Raw genomic sequence first — 15,023 nt, 5'->3', positions numbered from 1 at the left:
TATCCAACCATGTTTATAATAAAATGTGACCACGCTAACAATACTGTTTAAGACAGTTTAAGAAAGTACATGTTTTTGCTGGTTCAAAATGTCCTAGGTAAAGCATGAATTAAGGACATCAATAAAGGCGGATGTCTCGGTCTAGCTTGTGCTCTCCTGGCGCCTCGTGTCGGTTTAGTGTTAACACGTAATTGACAAACCCATCATCAAGCAGGATGTCTCTGTCTATGTTGTTACCCATTGACGCCTGTTGTCTGTTTCAAGCAGAGAGGAAAGAGCTGGAGAAGGCGGATGCACGCGGTAATAAGGGAGAAGGGAGGGGGTAGCCCCATAAGAATGGCTCTGTCTGCCTTGTCCCCAGTGGCACCAGTTGTCGGCTTCAAAGTAACACTTGCTAATTAATAAGTGTAGCTGCGCAAATGGAACAAGCTTTGGAAACGCAATCGGTCTGGTCCTGCCCGCCGTGCATGCGAGCTCCAAGGCTAGGGGCTGGAATGGGGGGGGGGGGTCGAGGTGTGTGCTGAAGTGAGGAGAAGCTCCCAGAGTGGCCATTACAGAAAAAAACACATGGACAACACGAGGGGAGCGAGGAATTTACAAATTGAACGACATGAGGAGGGGAGGGAGGGGCTAAAGGCAAGACAACAGGGTGAATGAAAAGTGGAATGTGGGGCAGGTTTGGAGTAGAGAAACATGGAAAACAGGAGGCGAGTGGGAAATGTACAACTTGAACGGCATGGGGAGGGAGGGGCTTAAGGCAATACAACACGGATACCGAACACCGGGTGAAAGAAAAGCAGGCTGCGTTGTATGAAAAGAAGGCAGGCTTGGAGCAGGCAATTAACATTTGAAGCCGAGGCAAATGAAACACAAGTAAATAAAGGCTCACAAGAACGAGGCCAGCAAGTTCCACCTTGACTGGGAGATAATAAAAAACAAGCTCTCTGCATTGCGTGTCGAGGGCGCGGATTCCTTTGAAGTCTGATGCCGAGGCTCACAAGCTGACAAATGGTGTGCTATGTGTCGGCGCTCGCACACATGCACTGTAGGCAATACGCCTAGAAAAGCCTTTGGGTGCATTTTTTAAAGCCGCTACATAATATCTTGCCAACAAGCATTGCTAAAGCAATGCCTTAGGCGAGACCTAATAAAGTAGAAAGAGTAGCAACAGTTGCTTGCTTGCAGTGGCAAGGTCCATGCAGAGCAAGTCTACCCTAGTACAACATGCATTTCAAGGGCGTTTTTCTTGTGCTTAAGACCATGTTGTTTCTTCCACCCTCCTGTTCATATCCCCACCTTCCCTTTATTGTACTTGTGCAGCGCCTTGAAGCCGGAGGGTTGCCTGGTAAACAGGACGCCTGCGTCGACGTCACCGCTGGAGAGAGCAGGAAAGCCGCCAGAAGGAAGTTCCGTCCCAACAAGCGCTGGATGAGAAGGGCTCCCACCGGAGGATCGACTGGAGAGAAGCCTTCCCGCAAGAGCACTCTCAGGTAATACGCTCCCGGCCGCACTGCTGTCTGTGCGAGGCTAGTGGCGGGTGGAGAACCAGCGGAGCTGTAGTGACTGAGAGGGCGTGCAGTGTTGGTTACTCGTACCGTGGGGGAGTCCTTTTGAGTGGGGCCATCTTATTGAGAAAAATCCATCAAGTGGAGCATACTGACGTCTGTAAAAGACCGGTTGGCTCTAGGTAAGGCGAGCCTTTCAACACCCCCATCACCAAGGACATCCCCTATTCCTACACATGGGGAGATTTAATTTTTGTCTTCGTTCTTTTCTGAGGGTTTTTTCATGCATTCAATTAAGACTTTTATAGGGTCAATCTAAACAAAACATCAGATGCCAGAGTGTAAGACTGTGCAAGCTGACCTTAATGTGAAATGCTGTAATAGTGTGTTTTTTAACACAGCAAAATTAACTCCAGCACTGTCACGGCAGCCTCATCCCTTTCATCACTTCAAGACTTCTTTCTGCTTAACATATTTTAAACAATATCTAAGGCTGCAGTGCTTTTGTGCAGCTGGTTGGCCAGCTTCCAATCAGCATGCCCCTGCCGCAGGCGGGAACTAGTTAAACCTGACCCCTCTATTGTTCCCTGTGGCTCAATAGGTCTGGAGATAGCCAAGACCTTTTGAGCATATATTAAACTTATCGAGGCTGATTTCACCCCACTCTCTTCACCCATTAGTCGATTGTGGTGTCATTCATATTTGTGTCATCCACACAGGGTTTACTAAGGCAACGTGTGCTTTCTGTGACCTAAAACAGATTTTTGCTTTTAGCCTTTTTTTATCTACGGTGAGAGGCTGGCAGTTCTCCCAACAACGGAGTTTTACAAAAACCATGACAAAGCAAACATTTGCAATGCAATAGGTCTCGCCTTATTAAAATTTAAGCGATTGGCATTGTGGCATTGCTAAATTAGGCAACACAAAGAGCTCAAACTTTAATAATGCGAGACCTATTGCATTGCAAATGCTTTTTTAAATGAGTTTAGAGACCCTGAAATGTTTTCTTCATGGAAATAGCATTGGGCACCTGTAGCTTAAACCTTTTTATGTCTGACTCATTAATGGTAGGTAGTGAGCTACTGCTTGAAGCTTTTCTGTCAGAGGTTTATAATTTTTTGCTTTGCTGTTTATTCAATGGCATTGGAGAGCATCTTAGAAGGTGAAATCAAATTGGTTACTATTTTGAAATCCACGTATGCTGCAATTTTCCCCTAGACTGTATTTGATCTCCACGGTTGGCACCATCTGATGCAAGTATTCTAATTCAACATGCAACTTAAAGAAGCAGTGTCATCTCAACCTCTGTGACTCCAGAGAGGCAATCTGACACTCAATGGTCTGTGCCTCAACATGTACTGTTATGTGCTGTTTTTGGAGTGACATGCAACTACAGGTAGAGGATCTAAAGAAAAAGCAGGTTTAGACTAGCAGGATGACCTCATTAAAGAGGCTGGTATTTTATTTACATTTGTTAATCTGCACCACTTATTTCAATGTTGTCTTTCAGTAAAGTTATAGATTAAAGCACCCCCTCCAGGCTTTAAAGAAATTCCTCAAGCCACAGGTCCTGTCCACTGTGTTGGAGAATGCAGGTACTGCGCATCAGCCCTGCTGCTGGGCTGTCAAAGAATTTTAAAGAGATGCGACCGGAGCCCAATCTGGGGTAAAGGCCTAGTAATTACACGTAGGTCCAAACCAACTAACTACAATGCTTCCTCAGAGGCTGTCCGCAGCGCACAGGGTAAGGCGGACCAACTCGCAGGTCATGCCAAGACTTCCTTAATAACAGACAGATCCTGATGGCTTAACAGGCACCCCACAGTCGATGCTTACACAGCCTAGATCTGTATAGAATGAGAAAACAAATTGTCCATGCTGGCTCAATTAGCATTATTACTGACTAGTTTGCTCCTTCACAACGCTCATGGTGATACACTCAAGGTTAAAGTGGTGACTGCCTCCAACAATGTTAACTGGGACTCCCCATTACTTAAACATTTTCTTCGATTATAAATGAGATTTGCAGTGTTATTTAGGAATCTTTGCACTATCTTACGCGCTCTTAATGGCCTAGCTCCTGCATTTATTTCCAAGCGTACTACAAGACGTTTTATATCGCACACACCATAGGATGCTTTTCTGTGGCCTCAAGAAATGCCAAATCTAAATTGGGAGGTCAGAAATTTTAGGTATGTGCACAATCTTTGTGGAATTCTCCTCCGATTTTGCTTAGGACAAAAACTGAATTGATACCTTCAAAAAAGCCTAGACCTGAATCTTCTCGCAAGCCTATGCATGCTAACCCAAGTCACACTTGAAAATGACTGAAGTCTCATAATTTGGTGATTTAGAAGACCACTCAGGCAGTCTATTGAAAGATCTACCTATGTTGTCCAGTGCCAAGAAACCTGTGGGTGAATGTGTGCTTTATTAATTATCACTAACACAACCTAACATGCTACCAGTACAACGTTACACTTGAGAAACCTAGTGCAATGAAAATCAATGCCCAAAGGGAATAAAGGTGCCTTTCCCAAATCAAGCATACCATTCTTTGTAGGCCTGGCTTAACATTGAAGCTGTTTGAAGACATATTGTGATCAGTTACTGAAAATATACATAGAGCGGGCTTTGGCTCCCACCAAAGGACTACTCCTCACTCAACCCATGCTACTGGATGATTGGTAAAGGAGTCCAGCTCCTCTAGATTATTTACACTGCAATGTATGAAAGATTATTTTACATTTCAAAACCACTCCGAATCCTCACACAATAATTATTTATTGCACAATATATAGAAAGCAAACGGATTGTGTTGAATTTTTCTTTGCAACAGGCTTCTTTAATGTTTTATTATGACTAAAAATATATGCCAGGCCTACTGACTTTGATAGTGTTTATTTATTGTGCTGCTTGCTTATCAGAAAGCATGGCTGTTTAATGCTAGAGCTACCACAAGGTGCTTGCGATCAATGCCAATAATGCCCAAAATAGTTAAAAGGCAGTTGCGCTTAAGTTAGGAGGACACTATTAACTTCTTCCCTGGACTTTTTCTGGTTGTACCTACCAAAAAATCCATCATTATAAAGTTAATTCTATATTTTCTCTCAAACTGTGTCCTATCATGACCCAAAAACACTGCAAGTAGCTTGAAACATAAAAGTTCAGTACAGCAGATGTCAACAGAGTGGGCCTATTGTGGCTACACATTCTTACATGGCTTTGCATTACAGGTAACTTGGTAACTAGGTATAGGCACTTGCCGAAGCTACTGCTACCTTTCAGCCAAGTAAGGACTCAAACAAGGTGAAAACGTGTGCAGATATGCACACAGAATTCCCAAATGAGAAAGAACAAATACATCCATTTCCTCTATACAGGAATACTACAACCTTCCACTGTGGAAGCTGCCCTGGAGACAGATTAAGCCTTCTGAAATAAAGTTACAAGAAGCTACATCCCAAGTCTGGCACTGTCTCGCCTTTTCCCCATCCAATGATTTCTTCTCCCCCAACCTTCACAACCGCCCTTTCCTCCTACTCAGTAATCTTCCGGTTTATCGGAAAGATGTATTTATTGTAAAAATAATGGATTGTGTTTTTTGCTAACATGGGAGGAAAGCACAATGAGAAACCAAATTATTAAATTCAATATTTAAAATTTCAAAGAGGATCCACGTGGCTTTGAATCAGGTTCTCCATCTCGTTCACCGGCATTCTGAATGCACAAATTTCCTTTTGCCTTAAACACATAGTTCACAACCGTCCCGTGAGCATTTGTACCTCAGCCTGTGAAAGCTGCTCCTTGAGTTTCTCAACCTCTTCCCGTAGCTCTCGGATTACTCTGGCGTTCGGATCTTCATTCACCACGGCATGGTTGACGATTCTCTTGGCGCGGTCAGCATATCTCAGCGTGGAAAGAGTTTCTTCGTAGTTGTCAGCTGCTGGGCTAATTGTGGCAATCATGGCTGTTTTGCTGTTGCCTCCCAAGTTGTCCTTTAAAGTAATCAATGTGATGTGTATTAGGAACAAAATGTGACCCCCTCAGGTTTACAAAATACAAAGTCTATTAACTGAATTTTGCCTAAAGAATATAGGTTCAAGTTTCCTATGGTGGTTTCAATATATCTTGGGAAGGCACTTGTAATTAAAAAACAACCTCAGCTGGTAGGTTCTTTTAGGAGTCTCAGTCAAAATTGTCCAAATAATCAAGATTAATCACACTTTGAGGCTTCAAGGGGAAGAATGGCTTTAATTTACTTCTGGCCGTGACAGGCAATTTGGCGCAGTCTGTTTTCTCAATTTCTTTGTCCTGTGATGAGTCTACCTGTCCCTATATCAGCACCAAAGGCTAGCATGAGGTATTTCTTCCAGGAGATTGAAAAATGAAAGGCTGTGTCTAGCAAAAGTGCAGTTTTCCTCCACATGCATCCAGGAAACATAAAAGGTTATCTTGAGGAAGTCCCTCACTGGGGGATGCAGAACAAAAATTACAAATTCAGTTGCTGGAGTTAAAATTATTTCAGCACAGGTAAATTCTAATAAATCCTGATTAAAGAGCTAATGCAATTTGCACATATATATATATGGACTGCTCCTTAATGCATCTATAAACAACATCCCGATATTTAACTAAATACAGGAATATCCTTGCAGTGTGACTTCGTTTTATTGTGTTTGTGACATGAATTGTTACAAAAAGATAAACCTCAGAGCTTTTTCTCTAACATCACAGATACTTGGAGAATTTTATCACTAAACATGATCCTGAAATCTTACTCTTAGGACCAAAAACACATGGAGTAAAACATATATATATATATTTCTTTTTAAACTCAGTGGAGTGACATTTGGTAACATTTGTATGTGCCTTTTCCTTTTGTTTTAAAAGGAAAGAACCAGAGAGGTGTGGTTTTATATCTGGATTTACCACGACAAAGGGGCCCTTTCTTACACACCTGTGTAAGAAAGGTGCCCCCAGTTTTTGTCGCTGTACTGATATTTTTCGACTGATGTGCACTAGATCCCTGCTAACCAGGCCCCAGTGCCAGGCTCTTTCCCTAAAACAAGGTAAAATGGTTTAACTGTAACACAATTGGCACACATTTCAGCACACCTTTAAGTGGCACCCCGGGTACCTAGGGCGTGGGTACTAAAGAAGGTCCCTAAGGGATGCAGCATATATTACACCACCCTATGGGACCCCCATACAAACAGCATGCAGCCTGCCATTGCAGACTGGGTGTCATGGTGCAAACCATGAGTGAAAATCCAACATGACACACGCTGAATGCTATGCCAACGTCAAAGCATGTAATATATGTAAGTCATCCCTACAGCAAGCTTTGTAACCCTAAGGCAGAGTGCATTATATTACATATGAAGGCATATCTGTATGAGCAGATATACCCCTGTTCTATCTAGTTCAACTACTAGGTTGTACAAGTGAACAGGTAAGTCATCTTAAGTATATGTACTAGGCACTGGTCATTACAAGTTCCCCGCGAACAGCAAACCCATCTTAAGTACATGTACTAGGCACTTGTCATTACGAGTTCCCCAACTACAGGATCGCTTTACTGAAACCTTTGGTGTTTGGTATCAAACACCTTGCCCTAATAAATCTGTATTATTGCCAGTACAAGTTTATTATGACATGCACCCAAAGAGCACCTTAGAAGCACCCCCCGAAAAACCTACCACTATCTAGTGTGCTTGCTGACTGGTATCGACCAGCCTGCCACCAGAGACGAGTTTCTGCACATGTTCCAGTTGCTCACAGAACCACTTCAACACATGGAGAGCGGGACATGGACTTCAGGAAAGGGCACTGGCAGGAGTGGACAATAGAGAGGGAAGAAAGAAAGGAGAACAGACAGAAGGAAGCAGATAAATGGAAAAACAGACACAAAGCCAGGCAGGGATAAATGGACTACAGAAACACTGGGAGATATGGAGGTACATGGAGACATGGACACAAAGAAACATAGGGAAAGTATTATGAGAGATATGGAGAAGGGGTAAGAATGGATGGACACAAGAGAAAGAGAGGAACCATAAGCGGACTGAGGAAAACATAGGGCAGGCTTGGCCACAGAAAGGAAAAGGGCAGACATGAGGACACACAAACATACGTAAACACATACAAACAAACACATACACACTTACATGGAATGTTTCAATCATGACAGAGAGCACACTTATTTCCACAGAGGGCCAACAGGTACTCTTCCCTCTTGGTTTTCAGGAAAAAAGACGGCATAAAGTTCGATCAGTTGTGACCAACCGCAAGCTGTGAGTCACCTGAACATGAGAACCAAAGCAGCACAAACTAAAAAAATCTAAGCTTAGGGACACATACAGAGTTTCTGAAATAAGGAGTAGGATTAGACAGAATTGTTGTGCCAAGGACTTTCAACTTTCAAGTAATCTCAATAGCAATGTTTCAATACTGTTACTTGCAAGCCTTTTATTAGGTTTCTGTGGGGAGTATTTTCTAGCACCTAAAAATGGAAGTTAGGGAAACACCAAGCAAACTGTCCCCTCTGTCACCTCAAAGCTGAAATCTGGTGGTATCAGTGAAGGCTCCGCAACATATCTAGGTGTCTTCAATAACATAGAAGACAGTAATGACATGTTATTGCAATTACAAGCTAGTTCTCACATGCTTGTACTAAGGCAATTAAGGAATGACCATTGTAGGACAAAACAGTAGCTCTCATATTAAAATTTGAAAGAAATTCTTGACTCCTAAGTGTCTTCACCAGGGTGCATGTTGCACTTACACAGAACATTATCTTACCTTGAGAAGCCATGTGAGCACAGAGTCTCTGTAAGGCACAAACTTGTTCTTCCCCTTTCCAGCAGCCTGGTCAGCCAACGAAGAGATCACTAAACCCAATGTTGTGAGCGACCTAACAATGGAAATCAAGCAAAGGTGTATAAAGATGGCACCTGCTACCACATACCAGCTTTTTCTCTTGCGTGGTGAAGCAAATGACAAAATCAGGAAAGTGTCTATGGTTGAGTGCATAAAGTGTTACAAGTGACACTTTACAAAAGAATGCTAACAGTACAACAAGATAGAATGAAATACAAATGGACTTCAAATAGCAGAAATACCTCAAGGACCATGGATAAAACATTCGCTACAGTGAAATTCAAGGCAATGCAAGAATTGAAAAGCATTAAACTGTCATCTGGTATAGAAGGTATTTTATGTCAGGGAGGAAAACAGGAAGGGGTTCTAATCAGCAGCCAATTACTGTTCACTTCAAACAAAGCAATTGATTAGTTGCCTGGTATAATCAATAACCACAAAGAGGATAAAGCTTCTAATCCAATTCAAAGATAAAGAATGCAGCATAGTATTTTTAAGATCGAAATTAAACATCAGTAACAAGAAAGGCTTATCTGGCATCAAAGCCTAAGAGGGCTCAAATTCACAATGTTAATGGGTGGACTGCAGTCGACCCATATGTTGAAAGTGAATTTTATAATAACATAATAGATGAACCAAAACACAGTAGCATCACATAAAACTGTAATAACAAAACTAGGAAAACAGAAACATGGACAGTAAGAATCATGGGGTAATTACTCTTCATAGGAAGAGGTCCTTATTAATAAAAAAATATTACATAAAACTTTCTTGAGAAACGTCTAAAAGCGGGACATACTAGGTCAGTTTTAACATTATGGACAAGGTAAATATTACATTGTTCAATAAATATTTCAAGAATACAGCATCAAAAGTAGGCTTGAGAATTGCAACCACAGAACTGCAAAGGTATCGAGGAATTAGGGGGGAGAACTTGGATGGTGACACGGAGGAGAAATAATCTGGATTTTTTTTTCCAGGTGCTGTCATTTTTAAATATAGCCATAATGGTATTTTCCATATCAACGCATCAATAAAGTACGCATTTTATGACTGATTTATACTTGTCAACAATAAGACCTCAGGTTTATCTGCGCTCAAAAATGATGTATACCTGCAATGAGAATATTAGCTAAATAAGTACAGATGGCAATTATCTGTATCAGACGTTCGCCCATCAAATATTTATGACAGAATACAGTTGCCCTATCAGGTTTTATTACAAACATTGGATAGCCCATCAGGATTGATGAAAATGTTGCTCCCCAGATTATTAGGGGTCACGAGGACCCAAAAGGGGAAGATTTTTATCTGCACATTGACTGGCAATGAGGGCACTATAGGAGCTGAGGCTCACTCGTAGTTGGTTGCTTTGAGCGGATGTTGTTTAACTCCCAGGAGAAGAAATAATAGTTTTTTTTAGCCATGTGTGGCAATGAAGTGGAATGTGCTAAATTTTGTATTCCTGTGACAGGTGCATGGGTCAGCACGTTAGCGGACTAAGTGCGAACAAAATCAAGAATCCAAATAAGAAATGGCATTTAAAGTTCTCTGGCTCATGTTTCAATACCAAACACAATCTGAGTAGAGCGGAGACCTAGAGAGATCGAGCCCAGGATTTTCATCTCATTGAGGCCTACACAAAGTCATTGTTCGAAACAGCTTAAAGCAGCTTTACACCAACTATGAGCTTTTCTCAAAGAGTGGAAACTTCACACCATGTATTTCATGAGCTCATGAAGGATCTAAAACACATATGAAACCATTCTTAGGAGAATATTAACAAAGATTGGGATAATTCCTCACTGTTGTCCATAATACAGTATGCTCATCAGGTGGACTCTGGCCATTTCAGACATGGACGTCCAGATATGTGCCCTAAATCCTAATAGAGGGTATAGTTTCTGTGGTTTTGAGGAAAGAAGAGAAGATCAGTCTAACAGAGGGTAAGATTACATGTTTTTTTAAAAAGCCTTGGGTGAAGTAAGTATCTGCCTATGTATGCTGGTGAAGGGAAGGTCCATTACTCAAAGTCGAAAACTGTTAAAGGATGCCAAATGACATATGTTCATCATATACAATTAATTTGTTTTATACTGATGGCCAAATCAGCATTAACCACATTTGGCATAAGAAAAGAGCAATGGATGGAGACAAACAATTCAATATGAGAGATGTGCTGTGAAATAACACATTATTACAACATAATTAAAGCAGCTACATGTGATATCCATTGTTAGAAACTGTAGGGTTAACATTTTATTGCACGCTTAAGATGTTGCCCATAGACGGTTAAAGAGAAAAAAAGTCTCTAAGTTCAGGGAGGCTATTTTAATAGTGTTCAAACAGGTTCATTACTTAGGACTGGATGATGATGTTCTAAGGGGAGGGGGGGGGCACAGAAAAACAGACCTGATCTTAGGGAAACAGAGAGGTTCAAGAGTGATGAGAAGTTGTTAAGCTTTTGGCTAACGAAAGAGGAAATCTGTGTAAATGTTAGTCAGAAGTGTAGCTTGATGCTATAATGGCAGAGACCTTCCTAACACTGTTGAAATAAATTAGTAAAAAAATATATATATTGGAAATTAATCAGTTTTAAAAGTGGTGAGTACGGGGAAGTTGTTAATCTTGGCCTTGGCTTATACTTTTAAAATTGTATGGTGAACCCCAGTCAGCCTGTTTCATGTAAATGCATTGAGAAAGCTGGCAGGTACTTCTTTCAGTACACAGTGAAACTGGCTCGGACTGGGAAAGGCAATGAAGAAGACTACAGGCTCAGTTATGACAAGGAAGGAAAACACAACTTACCTGTAAAATTTGGTTTCCAGCTTGTAGTATTGTAGATGAGGTGCTGTGCAGACTGTGGTCTTCTATTGTTGAGCTCGGGCACTGCAAATTGATGTTTTTTTTTCTTTGAAGGAGTTTCAGTTTAGAAATCACCCATGATACCTCCCCTGATATCCACAGTACACCAAGGCATAGACTCCAACCTTAGTTTGTGTTTTTCCCATAATTGTAAGCATAAAAGTGTGGATATGCAAAGCTTTACAATTTCTGTGAACTGGAGACAGAATATGTGATTCTGCAGCACGACAAACCCTTACAGGTAAGTAACGTTCCTCTTTTGCAGCATGCACACATTGTGCAAAGGCTAAAGAGCAGTGCCCAATTGCAAAAGTAGTGGCTTGTGAGCAGAAACGGGAGACGTATGGAACAATGTTGTAAGCATAGATTGGCCTAGTTCTGGTTCTCGTCAGGCATAAATGTCCACAAAGTGATGCTTAGTGAAGTAACACAAATGACTCAATAGCAGTTTGAATGTATCGTCTACTATGATACAGCTTAGAAAAGTCACTGTGGCATCTTTCTTGCGTGTAGGATGTGTCTGAGGCACAGAGTTTAATATTTGTTTGGTTTTGGCATAACATATGTGAGTACATTTTACAATCCACCTGGCTAATTCAGCTTTTAAAATTGGGTTGCCAAGGTGTGGCTGGGCAAATGCTAAAACACATTTTATTTTCGTTTTTCCGATAGACTGCTGGAGGGGACCTCTGGCAAGGTATGCCTCATGTCCTGAGGCACTGCCCTGTAATCTTGCTAAGTATCTTAATGGACCTTGGGTTGCGGTATATTTGGTAAAAGGTCATGTAAAAGGTCTTGGTCAGAGTCTGATTTTTTTAGTATGTGACAGGGCCATATGTGGTGGTGGTTGGTTAGTGTCCAACTTCTTTTTATGAATGGGTTAGACCTCAAGCTCCATTGATATTACTCAGTAAATATGCCAATGCTTTTTATGAGGGGGCAGTGTTGTGGATAGTGACCAAGGAGCTATATGCTCACTGTCGTGGCAATATATATTGTCTATCTAGACATGTCGGGAAGTAGCAATGGTGTATGTAGTATGAAACAAAAAGTTTACCCTTTTTGAAAGCCCTCAACGCTGAGGGAAAGTCGACCAGCCATCATCATCTAAGTCAACTTCAATGTCAAGCAAAATAAGGACTCCGAGAACAACACCATATGTTCAGCAGCTGAATGCTAGACAATATATATCATAATATATCAAGAAGAGAGAGAGGAATGGAGGACTAGTCCAGATCCTCTATAGTAATCTTATTAATCAGCGAGAACTAGTCTATCTAGACGTGTGGGTAAGTAGTAATGGTGTATGTAGTATGACCTTTCACTTTCCACGCACCCACACTCAGCAATATACCTGCTCCGCTCTAGTCAAATGAGCCCTCAGACTTTCCAGAAGCAGCTTCTTGGCCACTCCATAGCAGGTCACAATACAGAGGACTATCCAACTTGATATGGTCCTTTTCTGCACCTCCTGACCCTTTCTTGCCCCAGCGAATCCCACAATTGATCATCATTAAAGAAACTGAAATGGGACATCAATAAAAAATTACAAAAATTACATTTGGGCAAAGCTCCTCCACACATTAACCATAAGGATAGCGCCTGCTTTTGGAAAATAGTAAATACAATTACGCATCCGCAGCATGGAGGCACTTCTTCCCACATACTAGAGGAAACCTGGGCTCATTTCTTATATGATAATTTCAATCACACAATTGCGGGTTCCTTATCAATTTCCCAAAACAGGGCCTTATTGGGTGTCCTTTCGGAACTCCAACAAAGGAGGGAGTCCTGCAAACATCTTCCGACATAGATCGATCGCCGGAGGAGACAAATGCTGCAGAGCTGCTTCTAATTTGGGGGCAGATTGCAAAGGGTATAAAGGAAGTGAGATCACTGGGAATAATACCAGACTCTTGGAAAGGCTCCACGATGATCCCAATTCACAAAAGCGGTGACAAGGCCTTGCCTGGTAATTACCGACTGGTGACACTGATTGACAACAAGGCCAAATATTTTGTGGGAACGGTGTTGGAGGAACTCACACCCTGGACTTATGTCAACAACATAATACCACTAAACCAGACAGGCTTCCGAAAAATAAACCAGGTACTACAACCAACATCCTATCAATCTCTCCGCTTATTGATGTAGCAATATCCAAGACAATGCCACTGTACCTTTGTTTTATTGACTTCAGTGCTGCTTTCCATAATGTTGATAGGGCAAGACTGTGGGGGAAGCTAGCCCACTGGGGCATTCCACAAGCCCTCTTAAACATTTTAACACTCCTTCCTACAGACACCTGGGTACAGTGAAACTGTGAACAGGGACCCACCTTTCGAGAAGAGTAAAAACAACAAAAGGCCTGAAACAGGGTTGTGTGCTGGCGCATACCTTCAATCTATTTATGGCAGATCTCCCACAAACACTCAACTCAAACCATTCTCACGCACCCAGGCTGGGGGGCACAGTTCTGTCCAATCTCCTGTACGCCGATGAAGTAATTCAGCTTAGCCACACTGCAGTCGGCATGCAATTCTTAATGAAATGCAGGACTACGCCAGAGGAAAAAAATTGACAATCTTAAAATAACAAGGACAAGACTATTAATAACAAGAGGAAACGAGCAAGGTCCTGGCACCTGGGAGGCAAACAAATAGAATCAGTGGCGGTTTACAAGTACCTAGGCATCTCAATAGATAATAAGGATCCTTTGCACGACATCAAGAAGAGATTAAAAGAAAAGGGCAGGTGCTAGCACTAATATTAAAAAATCTAACATCAAAACTAACTAGTCCAACTCTAAGCCCCCTCCTGAAAGTAGCACAGGCAAATATTCTGCCCACTATAACCTATGGCAGCGAAATAATTCGAGGCAGAGACGCCAAGTTACTGGACAAAACTCTAGTCAAAGCATACAGAACCATGTTCAGCCTCCTAAAGTACACCCCCCGGCGCAACTAATCCGCAGGTTTGGCCTGTTAAAGCAATCATGTGCCAGGTACAGCGCATACTTTATCTGCTGGAATAAGATCAGATTATCAGCCCTAAACACTCTAAACCAGCTCTTAAGGCAAGACCTCCAAAAGAGGGAGAATTCCCCTGCAAGAAGTTACCTTCAGTAGGCTCTGGCAAGCACTGGGCTCTCCGTCCTCTGGAACACGCAGATCCATCACCCATGCTTTAAAAAGCTGGTCTGGAAATCCCTAAAACAACTGTCCTTGGTGGGGGATAAAGCTGTCTTTTCGGCCAGCTCTCATGCATGGATGACTTTGAATAACTATAGGATCTTTGCCCACAAAAAATACTTCAACCTGGGATACCCCGAATCACGGCGAATAAAATGTTTAAAATTTTGCCTTAAGTACAAAAGAAAACTACTGGGTATGGGCTCCTAAGCAGCAAGGCCAAGCCACAGCCTTAAGTATCAAAAAACAAAGAGCGCCAATGCTGCCTTTGAATGATTCTCACTATCTTCCCATCTCACAATCGATTTAAACAAAAAGTGAGGAGATCAATGTCTCTTGAATGAATCTTCAATTTTATTGTTTATATTTCTTCATTTAGAGCTTTTTAGTTTTTTTTCCGAATTTCTTTTTTTCAATTTGAAAAGATATATGACATACAAAATATGAAACACATTATATACATTTAAAACAATCCCCAACCAACACTCTCGCATACACTCAATTGTGAATCACAAGCAATCAATGTCAGCCACTCTCACACACTCTCAACAATACAACAATATCAACAGTTCAATACAGT

General features: G+C 41.6%; 1 protein-coding gene across 1 annotated transcript in view; it reads right to left on the bottom strand.

The window, feature by feature from the left end:
* Positions 1 to 15,023, bottom strand: part of KIF13A (kinesin family member 13A) — a 762,232-nt gene that overhangs the window by 343,112 nt on the left and 404,097 nt on the right. Inside the window, exons 10-11 of the mRNA XM_086965110.1 lie at positions 8,310 to 8,421; positions 5,291 to 5,503 (exon numbers count right to left, since the gene is read on the bottom strand). Coding sequence (XP_086821236.1) covers positions 5,291 to 5,503; positions 8,310 to 8,421 — 325 coding nt within the window. The remainder of the gene's footprint in view (positions 1 to 5,290; positions 5,504 to 8,309; positions 8,422 to 15,023) is intronic.

Source organism: Lissotriton vulgaris, chromosome 4_1 (assembly GCF_964263255.1).
Source record: "Lissotriton vulgaris chromosome 4_1, aLisVul1.2, whole genome shotgun sequence".
Lineage (NCBI taxonomy): Eukaryota > Metazoa > Chordata > Amphibia > Caudata > Salamandridae > Lissotriton > Lissotriton vulgaris.
This window is presented reverse-complemented; position numbering and strand designations above follow the sequence as displayed.